The sequence below is a fragment of the Corvus moneduloides genome, chromosome 16 (assembly GCF_009650955.1).
Source record: "Corvus moneduloides isolate bCorMon1 chromosome 16, bCorMon1.pri, whole genome shotgun sequence".
Classification (NCBI taxonomy): Eukaryota; Metazoa; Chordata; class Aves; order Passeriformes; family Corvidae; genus Corvus; species Corvus moneduloides.
In genome coordinates this window covers 15912094-15926194 of record NC_045491.1, presented here as the reverse complement: position 1 = coordinate 15926194, position 14101 = coordinate 15912094, and the positions used below count along the sequence as shown (strand labels likewise).

The 14101-nt window shown below is 57.5% G+C and overlaps 1 protein-coding gene across 2 annotated transcripts in view; it reads right to left on the bottom strand.

Annotated features, from left to right (window-relative positions):
* The window catches only part of RAB11FIP3 (RAB11 family interacting protein 3), a 75053-nt gene extending 63253 nt beyond the window's left edge, over positions 1-11800 (bottom strand). Inside the window, exon 1 of one of the 2 annotated variants that reach the window (XM_032125920.1) lies at positions 11162-11800. In XM_032125920.1, coding sequence (XP_031981811.1) covers positions 11162-11740 — 579 coding nt within the window. In that variant the 5' untranslated portion in view covers positions 11741-11800. The remainder of the gene's footprint in view (positions 1-11161) is intronic. The other variant, XM_032125921.1, reaches the window with a different exon arrangement.
* Positions 11801-14101: the final 2301 nt, after the last annotated feature.

Below are 14101 nucleotides of genomic sequence, written 5' to 3'. Positions count from 1 at the left end.
CTGAGCGAGAGACCAGTAAAGCATAAAGACTTATTTCTCTTTTAGAGCTGCTTCAAATTATTCCCCTCCTTTTGGCACCCCTTCAGGCTGCTTCAGAAAGGGCTGTTTGTGCAAAGGACAAGGAGTAGATGTGCCAGAGGGGCGAAAAAGAGCCCAGAGAACGGATCAAAGGCTCAGAGGTAGATTCCTGGAGCAAGGGAGAAGAGGCTGAGATGCCATGCATAGTTTGGGAAGCTCAGGAGCTCCGGGATTGTAAGCCCTGGGCATGAAGGCATCACCACACCAACCAAACATCCCCATGGCAACGCTAATGCTCCTCCAGCACCTCCCCTGAGCAGGGGAGCAGCAGGAGGCCTGGAATCTGCTCCATGGCTTTGCAGGTGTCTGCCAGGCTGGCAGCCAAGTCCCTGCCCTGCACAGGGGACCTGCCTCTGTGCTCTGGGCTGTCAGTCCTGCCTGTGCCACCAGCATCCCTCCTTCACCCACCACACCTCAGCCATCCTGCAATGCCAGAACGGGCTGGATGCTCCACACAGCCTGGAGGTGAAGCTGCAAGTCCAAGAGAGAATTCCCTGTTGCACACCAAGGTCTCCAGAACGCTCCTATTCCACACCAAGACCTCCAGCACTCTCCTGTTTCCAACCAAGACCTCCAGCACTCTCTCATTCCAAACCAAAGCTTCCAAAATTCCCCGTGGACATTTCAGGGAAGGTCCCACAAACCTTCCCTCTGCTCTCTGCATCCTCCCCCTGCTGTGCTCCTGCCAGGACAGTAGTCTCAGAGTTCCAAGTAGCCAGGAGAGGATTAGCTGGTTGCTGCATCCATTTAGCAAGCACAGGGAAAAAGTTCCACAAGGATATCCACATTTTATTTCTACCCCCCCCAGCTGTAAACTCCTCACACACACACAGTGAGCAGGGTGAAGAACAGCCACTCCCCTGGAAAAAAACAAGGAACGTGGCCAGGCAAAAGGGAGGCAACAGCTGCCTCTTCATCCCTGCCTGGCCAGAGGCAGCAGGAAAGCCTCCATGGCCTGATCAGCTTCTAAAGCCAAGGTGCGACCGAGTGTTATTTTCCCACTAGGAGATTTTCACTCTCAGCACGGATACACCTTCTCCAAGCAGAGCCCCTCCAGCAGCCCCTCGTTCCATGCTGCATTTGGTTGGGAACGTGGGGCTGTGGAGCAGCCACGTGGATGGATCCCGGCCCAGCTCCGTGCCCGGTGCCCATAGCAGCCCTCACCCCTCGCCTCCTGCCCCCAACAGCTTCTTCTCTCTAAACACTGTTGGTTTGGGCTCCTTTGACTTCCTGCATGTTTTGCTGGAGCCCAGCTTCCTACTGGACTCTGGCAAATGGATTTTCCACAGTCGGCTCCGCCGGGTCTTGCCAGATGACGCAGCTCCCAGCACCAGGTCCTCTCCCTCCAGCTTTCCTCCTCCTCCTCCTCCTCAGGGGAGAGGAGAAGCAGGAGCAGTGTGCAGGCTGAACAGCCCTTCCAGCAGCAGCAGTGACTCAAACACAACGTAACACCACTGGCATTTCACCACGGGACGTTGCACAGAGGGAACAGGAGCTCTTTCTTCTGGAAAACTACAATGTGTTATCAAAAATAAATCAATCAGGGCGCTCCGAGGCTGCTCACCACGCTGCCAAACACAGGGACAGCCTGCAAACAAAGCTGTAAGCACCCTTGGGACACTGACAGCTTCACAGGACATCCCCAGAGCTGTCACCAGCCCAGGCCATGCGCTGCTGGGACACACCAGGACACACACAGGAACTCAGGAATTCACGTCATTTAATCCAGCACATCAAATACTGCTGTCCCTGAGTGCTTCGGCCTCAATAGGATCACAGAAGGTGGTAACAGGGAGCAAAGGCAGTTTAGTCACTGGCATTCCTAGGAAAAGGGGATTTGCTGTCACACTGGAAGGAGCTGAGCAGGGAGAAGCCGAGCTCCCAGCAGCCTGGAACCTCTCTCCACAGCAGCCTCCAGGATTCCCTGCTTTAAGAGCAGTTTCCTCCCTAGAGAGGGGAAAAACCCTGACCAGAATCAGGAATAAAGTGCCTGCACCAACCCCATGGCCACAAGGAGCCCTCGTGCCAGCAGTGGTGGAGCCCCATCCCCGACCCACCGAGGCTCTCCCATCCTCACTTGCATTGGGGAAACCCTGGTCCAGCCCCAAAAGCAGGACAGCTGTGTGCCAGGGAAGGATCCACCACCACACACAGGGACTTGGGCTCTTCCAGCTGCTCTCCCCCATGGAGCCAACACCAAGCACTCCAGCTCGGCAGTAGTGGCACTGCAGGAGGAATTGTCCCCATGGCTCTCCTCAGCACTGTCCCCTCCATCCCCAACCCACAGGACCATTAATGACTTACTCTGCCCCACACCAACTCCAGCAAAAGCTCTCCAGGGAGGGGGAAGCCTCATCACAACCCAGAATTTGAGGAGAAGAGACAACTTCTGCAGAGCTCTCAGCCGTGCAGAAAGCCCAGGCTGGCATTTCCATTGCTCCACGGCATCTTCAGGGCTGTTCCTTGGGCTTGGAAGTTTTAGGATCCCAAAACAAGGTTCATGTCAGGTACCACTGATATGAACCATGACTCCCCCATTAACACAGAGCTCTCTTTCAGCCTGCAGGTACCTTCCTGCTGCCAAGCACATCAAGGGCCTCCAACATAAGGACGTGGAGCTGGAGTCGTTCCAGAGGAGGCCACAGAGATGCTCTGAAGGCTGGAGCTCCTCTGCTCTGGAGCCAGGCTGGGAGAGCTGGGGGTGCTCACCCGGACAAGAGAAGGCTCCAGGGACACCTCAGAGCCCCTTGCAGGGCCTAAAGGGGCTCCAGGAGAGCTGCAGAGGGACTGGGGACAAGGCATGGAGGGACAGGACACACAGGGAATGGCTTCCCAGTGCCAGAGGGCAGGGCTGGATGGGATCTTGGGAAGGAATTGTTCCCTGGGAGGGTGGGCAGGCCCTGGCACAGGGTGCCCAGAGCAGCTGTGGCTGCCCCTGGATCCCTGGCAGTGTCCAAGGCCAGGTTGGACGGGGCTTGGAGCAACCTGGGACAGTGGAAGGTGTCCTGGCCATGGCAGGGGGTGGCATTAGATGAGCTTTAAGGTTCTTTCCAACCCAAATATTGGATGATCCAAAGCACAGACACACCAAGACATGAACAACCAGTGACTCTGAGAGCAGCCTGATGAAATCCCTGATGTTTCTCCCACTGTGGTTGGTTGCAATCCTGTCTCTGCTGGGAGGTCTCAGGCCTGAACCAAAAGCACCAGCCCTCAGCACCATCCCACGTGTGGGAAGGGGACTGAAAGATGGAAAGATTTTAAAGTGGAAACTGAAGGCTGAGAGGAGCTTTGGGGGCTCTGCCTGACATGGGACAATCAGGGAAGCACAACTGTCCTGCAGACCGGGCTGCTTCAGCCAACAGCTGCACTGCAGATGTCCCAAAAACCCCGTCAGGAGAGCGGCTCCAGGCAGCTCAGTGCACACCGAGAGCAGGGACTGCGCTCTGAGAGGAGCTGGGAATGCCTTTGGCATGTGGGAGAGTCACTGCAAGGACAAAATGCACAACTCCCCAAGGCCACATTCACTCCCTGGGTTGCCAGGCCCTGCCACAATGGGAGCAAGGCCTGCAATCAGCACTGCTGGGACACCTCCTGTGCCAGGCTCAGCTCTGGGCACCCTCACGACGAAACAGACCCTGAGGGGCTGGAGCGTGTCCAGAGAAGGGAACAGAGCTGGGAAGGGGCTGGAGCCCCAGGAGAGGCTGAGGGAGCTGGGAAAGGGGCTCAGCCTGGAGCAAAGGAGGCTCAGGGGGGACCTTGTGGCTCTGCACAAGTCCCTGACAGGAGGGGGCAGCCGGGGGGGGTCGGGCTCTGTTCCCAGGGAACAGGGACAGGAGGAGAGGGAACGGCCTCAGGCTGGGCCAGGGGAGGGGCAGGTTGGATATTGGGGAAATTCCTTCACGGGAAGGGTGGTCAGGCATGGGCAGAACTACCCAGGGCAGTGCTGGGGTCACCACCCCTGAAGTGTTCAAAGAACATGTGGATGTGGCACTTGGGGACATGTTTTAGTGGTGGCCTTGGCAGTGTTGGAACAGTTGGACTCAATGATCCCAGAGGTCCTTTCCAACCTCAAAGCTCCCCTGATTCCCAGCCCAGCAGAACCAGTCTGGCAGCTTTGTACCTCCATTTTCCACAGGTGCCTGAATTTACACAACCACACTGAGGGAACGGCTCAGCAGGGACCAGCCCCGGGTGCCAGGCCAGGAACCCATGCAGGAATTAGGAAAAGATGGAGCCAGGAATGAGGAACAAGGAGAAGCAAGCCATGGTTCACTGCCAGCAGCTTCCCAGAGCTGGAAAAATGTTGGTCCCATGGCAGAGGGGATGCTGAGGGTGGCCCAGCAGAAGCAGCTCTCCCTGCCCAAGCAGGCTGAGGCTAAAGGGAAGTCATTTGTTTTGCAAAATTCCAAACCCAGGAATTAAAAAGAAAAAAGCCCCTGGGTTCCAAGCGGATCATTCCTCTGACAACGAGCAGAAAACGGAAGTCAAACAGGAATAAAGTGGAGAGGAATTCTGTGGGCAATTGTAATGATTATCAATTACTGTCTGGGCTGGGTTACATAACAGTATCAGCAGCTGGGGAATGCTTTGGGAGAGGGCACCGTGGGCAAGAGCCATCGAAATGAGCCCTGTGCTGTGGTGCACTGTCATATTCCAATCAGTTAATTATGATGAGCCCAATCCAATTTTAATCAATCACAGCCCTGCTCCTGAGAGGAAGCTTCTCATGAATCCACCTCTCTTCTTTCAGTATTTAAAGGGGGTTTATAAAAAGAGAGGGAGAACAAGTTTTACACAGGCAGACAGTGACAGGACAAGGGGGAATGGGTGTGAACTGAAAGAGGAGAGATTTACACCGGATCTTATGGAGAAATTCTCCCCTGTGAGGGTGGGCAGGCCCTGGCACAGGGTGCCCAGAGCAGCTGTGGCTGCCCCTGGATCCCTGGCAGTGCCCAAGGCCAGGTTGGACGGGGCTTGGAGCAGCCTGGGATAGGGGAAGGTGTCCCTGCCATGGCAGGGGTGGAATGGGATGGGCTTTAAGGTTCTTTCCACCCAACACTGAAAACCCTCAGATGGGCCCTTTTCTGCCACTGGGGCTCCTGTCCCAGCCCGGGGCAGTGCCCACCCAGTACAAACTGGGCTCTTCACTGGTGCTGCACCCACACCCCATTCCCCGGACACCCCGGCTTTGATCCCTTACCCACAGCCTGTGCCAACTCTGCAAAGGTGGGACAGGTGATGCTTTTTCCTTCTTCTGGGTAAAGAATGTTTCTTTATTTGCAGAAATGAACTCAAATTCCAGAGGAACACAACTAACCTTGATCAAAATAAATCATAGAATCCCAGACTGCTTTGAGTTGGAAGAGACCTTAAACCCAATCCAGTGCCACCCCTGCCATGGGCAGGGACACCTTCCACTAGCCCAGGTGGCTCCAAGCTCTGTCCAGCCTGGCCTTGGGCACTGCCAGGGATCCAGGGGCAGCCACAGCTGCTCTGGGCACCCTGTGCCAGGGCCTGCCCACCCTCCCAGGGAACAATTCCTTCCCCATATCCTATCCAGCCCTGCCCTCTGGCAGTGGGAAGCCATTCCCTGTGTCCTGTCCCTCCAGACCCTTGTCCCCAGTCCCTCTCCCAAAAACCCACTCCTCACTCACTGCACTCTCAACCTGAGGGAGCAGGGCAGAATAAAAAGGTTGATTTAATAAACTGGTAGCTGGGATAAAATTACCAGCAGCACCCTCCTCCCAGCCCACACAGACAAACCCAGCCTTTGAGCATTCACAGGCCAGGATAAGCCATCCATCCATCTGATTCCAGCCACAAAAACAGCACCAGAGAGCTCTGCCCGGGCTCTGATCTGCTCCCAGCCCTTCCCACCATTCCCAGGAGGCCTCCCAGGAGCTTAATGCCAAACCCGAGCAGGAGCAGCAAAAAAAACCTGGGAGCACGGGAATCGTCTCTTCCTCAGAGGCTTTTGGGATATTTATAAGTGAATCAAGCAAGCTGAAAATGGAATTTGCAAACCAGCCAGCACCTCACCCAAAATTACACAAAATATGTTGGCTTGGAAGCGTTTTCCTCTCTGAGAGAGAAAGAAAAACTCCTGTCTTGGAGCTCCTGGAGCACACAGACCTGTTATTTATTGATGGTGGTAAAAGCCCTTTGAAGAGGGAGGAGAGGGAGGAGGAGAGGGAGGAGGTGAGGAAAGGGCTCCCACCCAATCCTCCAAAACCCACAAATTCCCTGCCATGATTTTCTTTGGGGGGAAAAAACTGGGCCCTTGGTCAAAGCAAGCAGAATATTTCAGATTTGTTGCTGTTCCAAAGCACACAGGGGTGTCCACAGGCACCTACTGCAGACCCAGAGCATCCCCCACTGCCATCCCAGCCCCCTTCCACAGCAGGAACAAAATTCCAGGAGCTGGACCTGATGATCCTTCCAAACCTGGATATTCTATGAAGTTAAACAGCAGTTAAAGCCTCTGGAAGGTGCAGCAGCAGCAACACAGTTGGAGGCAATTTAAGCCTCACTTGCCTGTGAAACCCTGATAGGTAAATTTAGAAATCTCTTCATAAAACCAGCATTTCCTCTGCTCAAACTGGCTAAGAACCATGAGAAAATGAAAAATAATAATAGTAATTGAGGTTTCCTCATGACAGAGATTCAGACTATCAGATTTCACAAAAATCTGGGGGAAGTGGGAAAAAACCAAGGGGAAGAGGGAGGACATCCAAAATCAGATGCAATGTCAGCATCGCCAGGGGAGATGGAAGGAGGAAGCACTGGATCCAGGAACACAATTCCCAAGGGATCCATCCGAGGGGAGCAGGAAAAGCCAGCCTGGCATCACCATGGGGGGGGGGAAACCACTAAAAAGCTGCAGTTTGACACTATCCAGACTTCATTACAGAAACGAATTGCCAGATTTTCACATTATTTTATTCAAAACTAAAAACCAACTGCAGGATTTTTGCAGCTGCAGTCTGGAGTGATCCCTGCCAGCCCCAAAATGGGATTTGTTCTGCAGCTCTCAGCTCAGGCTGGGCACCCCATTCCAAGAGACTGAGAAAAGTACAACAAACCTGATAAAACCCTTCATAAACCATCCCCTGAGGGAAAGTTAAAAGCTGAATATGGAGAGCTCAGCTGAGGATGAGCTGATGTGGTGGCAGGGCAGGTATTGAGGGATGGAAATGTTAGAGAAAGCAAAACAAATCACGCTGAAATGAAGCTCAAACTGATCATCAAGAGGAAGAAAAAAAGGGCTGAAGATCCCTTTGAGCCTTTGGAAGTGGGTTAGACAAACTCTGGGATTTCTCTTAATTGAGCCAAGGCAGCGAGATCATGTGGTGCAAGAGGCTTTTCCTTCTCCAATTGTCTGTTAGATCAAAACAAAAAAGGAAAAACAACCCAAGGTGCCAGCAGGATGCTTGTCCTCAGCCTTACAAACAATCCATTCTCCTCTGAGCCTGCTGGAAATCAATCCAGAGAGAAAAGGCTTGGGCTCTGTCACCTCAGCCAGCCAGACACAGTGCAAGGGTACAGCGGGCAAGACACAAAACATTAATTTTAAAGCTAAATTTAAACCCAAAGTGCTTGCACAACGGCCTTAGGTTCTGTGCAACCCCCAGAAGTGCAAGACACAACCCCTCCTGCTTTGCTAGGTGACATAAAAGTGTGTCCCCACCTCCCTGCTCACTGTTTAAGCCAAGCTTACTCCATCCTTCCGTCCCAGCCAGTGGCTCCAGGGAGCATCAGATGCCAGAGAAACGCAGGGAGAAAGGGGAGGGAAAGGAGACAATAAAAACACACCACCGCTGGCAGCTGCCTCACAGGTGGTTTGTGAGCAGTCCAGGGGTGAAAAAATCAAGTTGTCCTCAAGACTTTTCTGTCCCAAATCCTGTTTGCAAGTCCATGGAACACATCAGGGGTCCGTGTGAGCTTTTCAAGTGGCAGAACAATCCACGTTGGACAAACATGCTCCTGGGACAGGCTGTGGGAGGACCATCCCAAGGCTGTCCCTTCCCTGCTCAAGGCCACCTCTGGCTCAGGTGTCACCCCCAGCACCATCCTCTCATCACCCCTTTGAAGATGAAGCTCCTGGCCAGAGCCTCAATCCCTATCAACTGTTATCGCTGCAGAGCAAAACAAACTGTCTTTATCTTTGCCTCTTCCCCATCCCAGCACCACAACCCCGGAGCTCTCCCAGTCAGCCTTCCAACTTCAAGCAAAACACCATCCCAATCCCATTTTTTTATCCCCACGGAGAGAAAAAGACCCAATTCTTCCGACCAGAAATCCACAATCCCATCGTGTTTATGGAATAAATGCCAGCTGGTGCCTTCCCTTTGACATTTAGCTAATAATTGTTGCAGCCAAACGAGCTGACAGCGCTCAGCTCAGCAGCCCATGAATGCCTCTGGTGTTTGAGTGAGCGCTAAAGACAACACTTGCTGCTCTCCAGCTCCTCATCCGTGTGGATACACACAAACACACAGAGGCTCTTCTTAACCCTTCAGCCCTCTCCAGCCTCGGGAATCAGCTGCTTGTGGTGCTTCAACTTAGCCATTTGTTCCACCACTATGAACCCAGCCCTGTGGGCAGCAGGCAGGAGGAAGGAGGGGAGGAAAAAGGAAAGCAGGTACCTCCAGCAAGAGGGCTGGAATTTGTTCCTCGTTAACTGCCTGCTGATTGCCGCAATACCTTTGTGATTATCCAGCCAGCCATCAAACCCCGGCCCCTCTCTCACAGTATCCCAGTTCTGGTTGTGGCACAACCTTTATTTACACCTCGAGGCTCCCATGTAGTCACCTTAACACTGTTTTACCCACTGGGGATATTCCTCCCCTTTAAATTCCACCTGAGCTGGATCTCCGTTTTCCAAAAGACCCACTTTAGGCCCAAGTTCTGGCTGCTTCACGCAAAATAGGTCAGGAAACTTCCCCAGAACTCCTCTCTTTATTACTCCACGCATCAGGGGAGTTTAGGTTGGATATCAGGGAAAGGTTCTTCCTCCAGAGGCTCCCCAGGGAATGGGCACGGCCCCGAGGCTGCCAGAGCTCCAGGAGCATTTGGACAGTGCTGCCAGAGATGCCCAGGGTGGGGTTGTTGAGGTGTCTGTGCAGGGCCAGGGGCTGGACTGATGATCCTGGTGGGACCCTTCCTGCCCAGGATATTCTGTGATTCCATGATCTGCTGGGAGCTTACGGACCCCACCACCAACCCCTTCTCCTCCTCCCTCAGTGTGCCCTGGTCTTTTCTAAGCTGCAGACTCACACCAAGTCCTCTTGCACCACAGGCATCACTCCTCCTCCTTTGCCAGTCCCCTGGAGTGCCCAGGACCTGTTGGCTCAGGCATTGCCACACCAACCTCCCCAAGGTACTCAGCACTCACTGTACCAGCACCCAGCTGTTCTGCATGCCAAGAGCTGCCTGTACCAGCCTCTTGCAGATGAGAAATGGGTTTTAAAAGCATCATTTATGGCAGCACAGGCAGCATTAGCTGTGCTCAGCAGCAAGGAACACGGAGCCTGCAGAGAGCCCCTTCCCAGATGGATCCATATGGATGGACACCGGCCAGCAGCCCAAAACCTCTGGGGACACCCTGCTGAGCTTTGGGGTGACCTTAACAGCCCACAGCCACTCCCCAGGCCATGTTCTGAAAGTGTTTTCCAGGCTCAGCGAGGCCGCTCTGGAGCTCTGGCACCATCCCCACGCCGGCGCTGCCGGGCCAAGCTGCACAGCCCAGAGCCACCTGCCTGTCCCCATTCCCCGCGTCCTTGGGCTGCTCCACGCCAAGGGACACGACGGCAAACAGTCCCCCGGGGAAGTGGCACCGTGTGCAGGGCTCGGGAGCCTCTGTGGGCTGTCTGCTCCTGCTTCCTCTGCTGGGGCCAGCAGTGGGACACGGCGGTGGCACAGAGAGCCCGGCCCACGGCAGGGCAGTGCAGAACAGAGGATTTATGAATAAAGCCTCTCTCCTGGCACAGGTACCTGTGCTCACACCTTGACACCCTCTGCACACACAGTGCCCTCACCAGCAACACAAAGAAGTTCCCTATCTCCACTTTGCACGGCTGTTTTTCTAAAATAAAGGCCTTTGTTTTATCTTTGAGAGGTGTTCCTAGCAGGAGGACAGGGATGAAAAGCCCTCCTCCACCAAAAGCCTCCTTCACACATGATTTGCTTTGTCATGGCACTTAAATACCCGCGCAGCAGCCACGGAGGGAGAACGAGAGCAGATCTGGGCAGGCAAAGGGAAACTTCACAGCAATACCTGCACACCTTAAAAAAAAAAAAAAAATCCTTTTTTCCTGCTAGCGATGCCAGCCCAGGCCAGTGCATGAAACACCAACAAATCCATCTCCATCCCCTGGTGAGCGCTGCCGGAGCTTGCTCCATTTTGGGTCAGCCCAGGCAGCTTCAAATTACATCGCCTCTGATCTGCTGCCGGGGAACACCGGCTCGCCAGGGCACAAAGCAACGGAAAGGGGGGAAAAATACACATTCAGGTTGTCAAACCCGGGATAAGCGTGGTAGCAGGGAACCACGGAACGGCTGGGGTTGGAAAGGCCCTTAAGGATCACCTCGTTCCAACCCCGTGCCATGGGCAGGGATGCTCCCCGTTACGGAGGTGATCCACGGCCAGTGAGGTGCCAGCAAGGGGGGCAGGAGCAGCCCCACCTCCCGGGCTGTCCCCGCTGCCCAGCCGGACCCCGAGGCGTCAGTGACGGAGAACAAAGAGCGGGGCTGCCGGCTCCCGGCGGCGCTGCTCTGCTGTTCCCAGCGGATCGGGCCCTGGACACGGCAGCTCCGCTTCCTCCGGGCGCAGGGGGCGGGGGAGCCGCTCGGGCCCGCGTGCCCTTCACCCGGGGCGACGGCGATGCCAGCGCTGCCCTTGGGGACACTGACGGCTCTCCAAGGGCCGGAGCCCCAACAGGAGCCACCATCACCCTCGGGCAGCGGGGCCACCGGACACCCAGGGATGCCACCAGCCGCGGTGCCCCGGCCCGGAGCGAGCGCCGGGGGCCACGGTGGGCAGGTGCGGCGGCGGTGCCGGTGTGCCCGGCCCGGCGCTCACCTGCTCGGCGCCGTAGGCCGTGGCGAACTGCACGAACTCCTCCACGCGCACGAAGCCATCGCCGTCGCGGTCCAGGGCGTCGAAGACCGGGCGGAGGCGCGGCTCCTCATCCGGCGGGGGCTCGGCGGGGCCCCCCGGGCCCGGGCTGCCCCTGGCCTCCCCCGGGCACCAGGGCGGCGGCCCCGCGCCGGCAGCGGCGGGCTCAAGTGCCCAGAGGTCCAGCTCCAGCTCCGGGCCCAGGTCCGCGTCCTGTTCCAGCTCCGGTTCCAGGTCCAGCTCCGGTTCTAGGTCCAGCTCTGGCTCCGGTTCGAGGGCCAGCTCTGGTTCTAGGTCCAGCTCCGGCTCCGGTTCTAGGTCCAGCTCTGGTTCCGGTTCTAGGGCCAGCTCCGGCTCCGGTTCTAGGTCCAGCTCTGGTTCCGGTTCTAGGTCCAGCTCCGGCTCCGGTACCGCTTCCAAGTCCAGATCGGGCTCCGGTTCCAGCTCCGGTTCCAGCTGCGGCTCCGGTTCCAGCTCCGGCTCGGGCCCCGGTCCCGGCCCCCGGGGCAGCGGGGGCTCGGTCCCAGGCGGACGCGGCTCCATCTTCACCGCCGGCGCTGCGCGCCCGCCGCCGCCCGCCCCGGGCCATGCCCCGCGGCCATGCCCCGCTCACATCGGGGCGGTGCCGGTGCCGGTGCGGTCCCCGCGGCACTCACGGCTTTGTGCGAGGAACGCCGGCCCCGCCCGCCGACACCGGGGGCGGCCCCGCCGGTCCCGCCCCGCCCGGCGAGCGGCGGATCCGAGCGCCGGGGCCGCGAGTCCTGCCCGGGACCGGGGCTTGGGGGAGGCGGCGGCGGCGCTGAGACACAACCCCGCCGCCCGCCCGCCCGCGCCGCCGCTCCGGGGCCGCCCGCGGAGAACCGGCAGATCCAGCCCGGCCGCCGCCGCAGTAGCCGGGGCGGTGACGTCACTCGCCTGCCGGTGCGCCCCGCCCCTCCGCGGCGCGAGCCCGTGCTGAGGCCACGCCCCCTCCCCGGCTCGCGCACGACGGGGGCGGGGCCGGAGGGGAGGGGCGGGGCCAGGCGGCGCGCGAGCACGTGGGACCGGAGGGGCACCGTGAGTGGGGACCCCCGCACTCCCCCATGAGAAACCATGCCCCGGGACCCCAAACCCAAACCATGCTCCGGGACCCCAAACCCAAACCATGCCCCGGGACCCCAAACCCAAACCATGCTCCGGGACCCCAAACCCAAACCATGCTCCTGAATCCCAAACCCAAACCATGCTCCGGGATCCCAAACCCAAACCATGCTCCTGAATCCCAAACCCAAACCATGCTCCGGGATCCCAAACCCAAACCATGCTCCTGAATCCCAAACCATGCCCCGGGACCCCAAACCCAAACCATGCTCCGGGATCCCAAACCCAAACCATGCTCCTGAATCCCAAACCATGCTCCGGGATCCCAAACCCAAACCATGCTCCTGAATCCCAAACCATGCTCCGGGATCCCAAACCCAAACCATGCTCCTGAATCCCAAACTATGCTCCGGGATCCCAAACCCAAACCATGCTCCTGAATCCCAAACCCCTCTGGGGGGGAACCGTGCAACAGGACCGCCCACCAGCCCCAGGTATGAACGGTGCTCCGGGCCCCCCAAGCCCCGTGGGACAGCACTGTGCACCGGGATCCCTGAACTGCTCCAGGGGAGAACTGTGCACACCTGGGACCACGTCCATGCATCAATTGGTGCCCGTGTGTAGGGCTCACAGCCCCCAGGCTTGGTGCCCTGGCAGTTTCTGCTGGAGCACAGGGATGACCCCGCTAACACAGCCATGAGCTGGCCGAGCAGCTGGAATTACAGCTCCTGGGCATAATTAGCAGCAAACTTGATGAGCAAGAGCATCCCTGGCCCCAGTGACCCTGCCCTGGCCATGGATGTGTGTGACATCTCAGGATCAGCCAGGCTGGGCCACCATGTGTCCCCCAGCACGCTCAGCCCTGGAGAGGTTGCCACCCCTGCCCAGTCAGTCCAGTGCTGGGAAGGCTGGAAACTTCCACTCCAAATCCTTTTCCTCATCACAGCCATTCCTAAAGGTGAGCAGGGCAGGACGGGCTCCTCTGTCAGTGCCGCAGGGGGAAGCACAGCTGCACCAGCTGCTCTCCCTGGGTGACACCTGCCTAAACCATTCCCTGCAAAATCCCCTGGAATACAATTCCCAGTTGCCAGACAGCTCCAGCAGCCAGGCTTCCTGCGTGGATGGGGCTGGCAGGGGAACAAGGTGCCTGCAGGGCTGGAGGTGCCAGCCTGACGCTGTGAGTGGCAGCTCTGCAGCCCTCGATGGGTTCCTGCAGCTCCAGGCCGTGCCAAGGCTGAGCCCAGAGCTCTGTCCTTCCCCTGGTGCTGGAGGGACATGGCCAAGCTAAGCTCCCTCTTGCTGTGGTGGCCACAGAGCCAGGACAGCCCTGATGGTGCCCAGGTCACCTGGTCATGGTTAAACAGGACAGTGAATACATGGAGCCTCCCAGAACAGGGATGCAGGTCAGAGACAAGGCTCCAGCTGGGCAGTGAGGACCAACACACATCACACAAGTGCCTTCTCCAGGAGAAAATACATCCTGTTATTCAGGAATACTGCAGCAGGAGCCTGGCCAAAGGATCCCAGCCCAAGCACTGCATCCCCATCCCTCTGAAGGGCTGAGTCTCTCACCAAAGCCCCCAGCACCTCCCCATCACCTCTGCTGCTGGCACCCAGAGCCACTGGGGCTGAGGAGGTGGTAGGTCCCCAAGAGCCCCTGGCCTGCAGCACTGGGGCACCACAGAGCTGAGGACTGGGGCCACACACGGCTCTGCCACTGGGAACAGTGGTTCTTTCCCCTCCCTCAGGGCCCAGTTTGGCCCACCAGGACCAGTCAGCCGGGCAGGGCACTGGTGCTCATGCAGCAGAGAGAAGCATCACTGC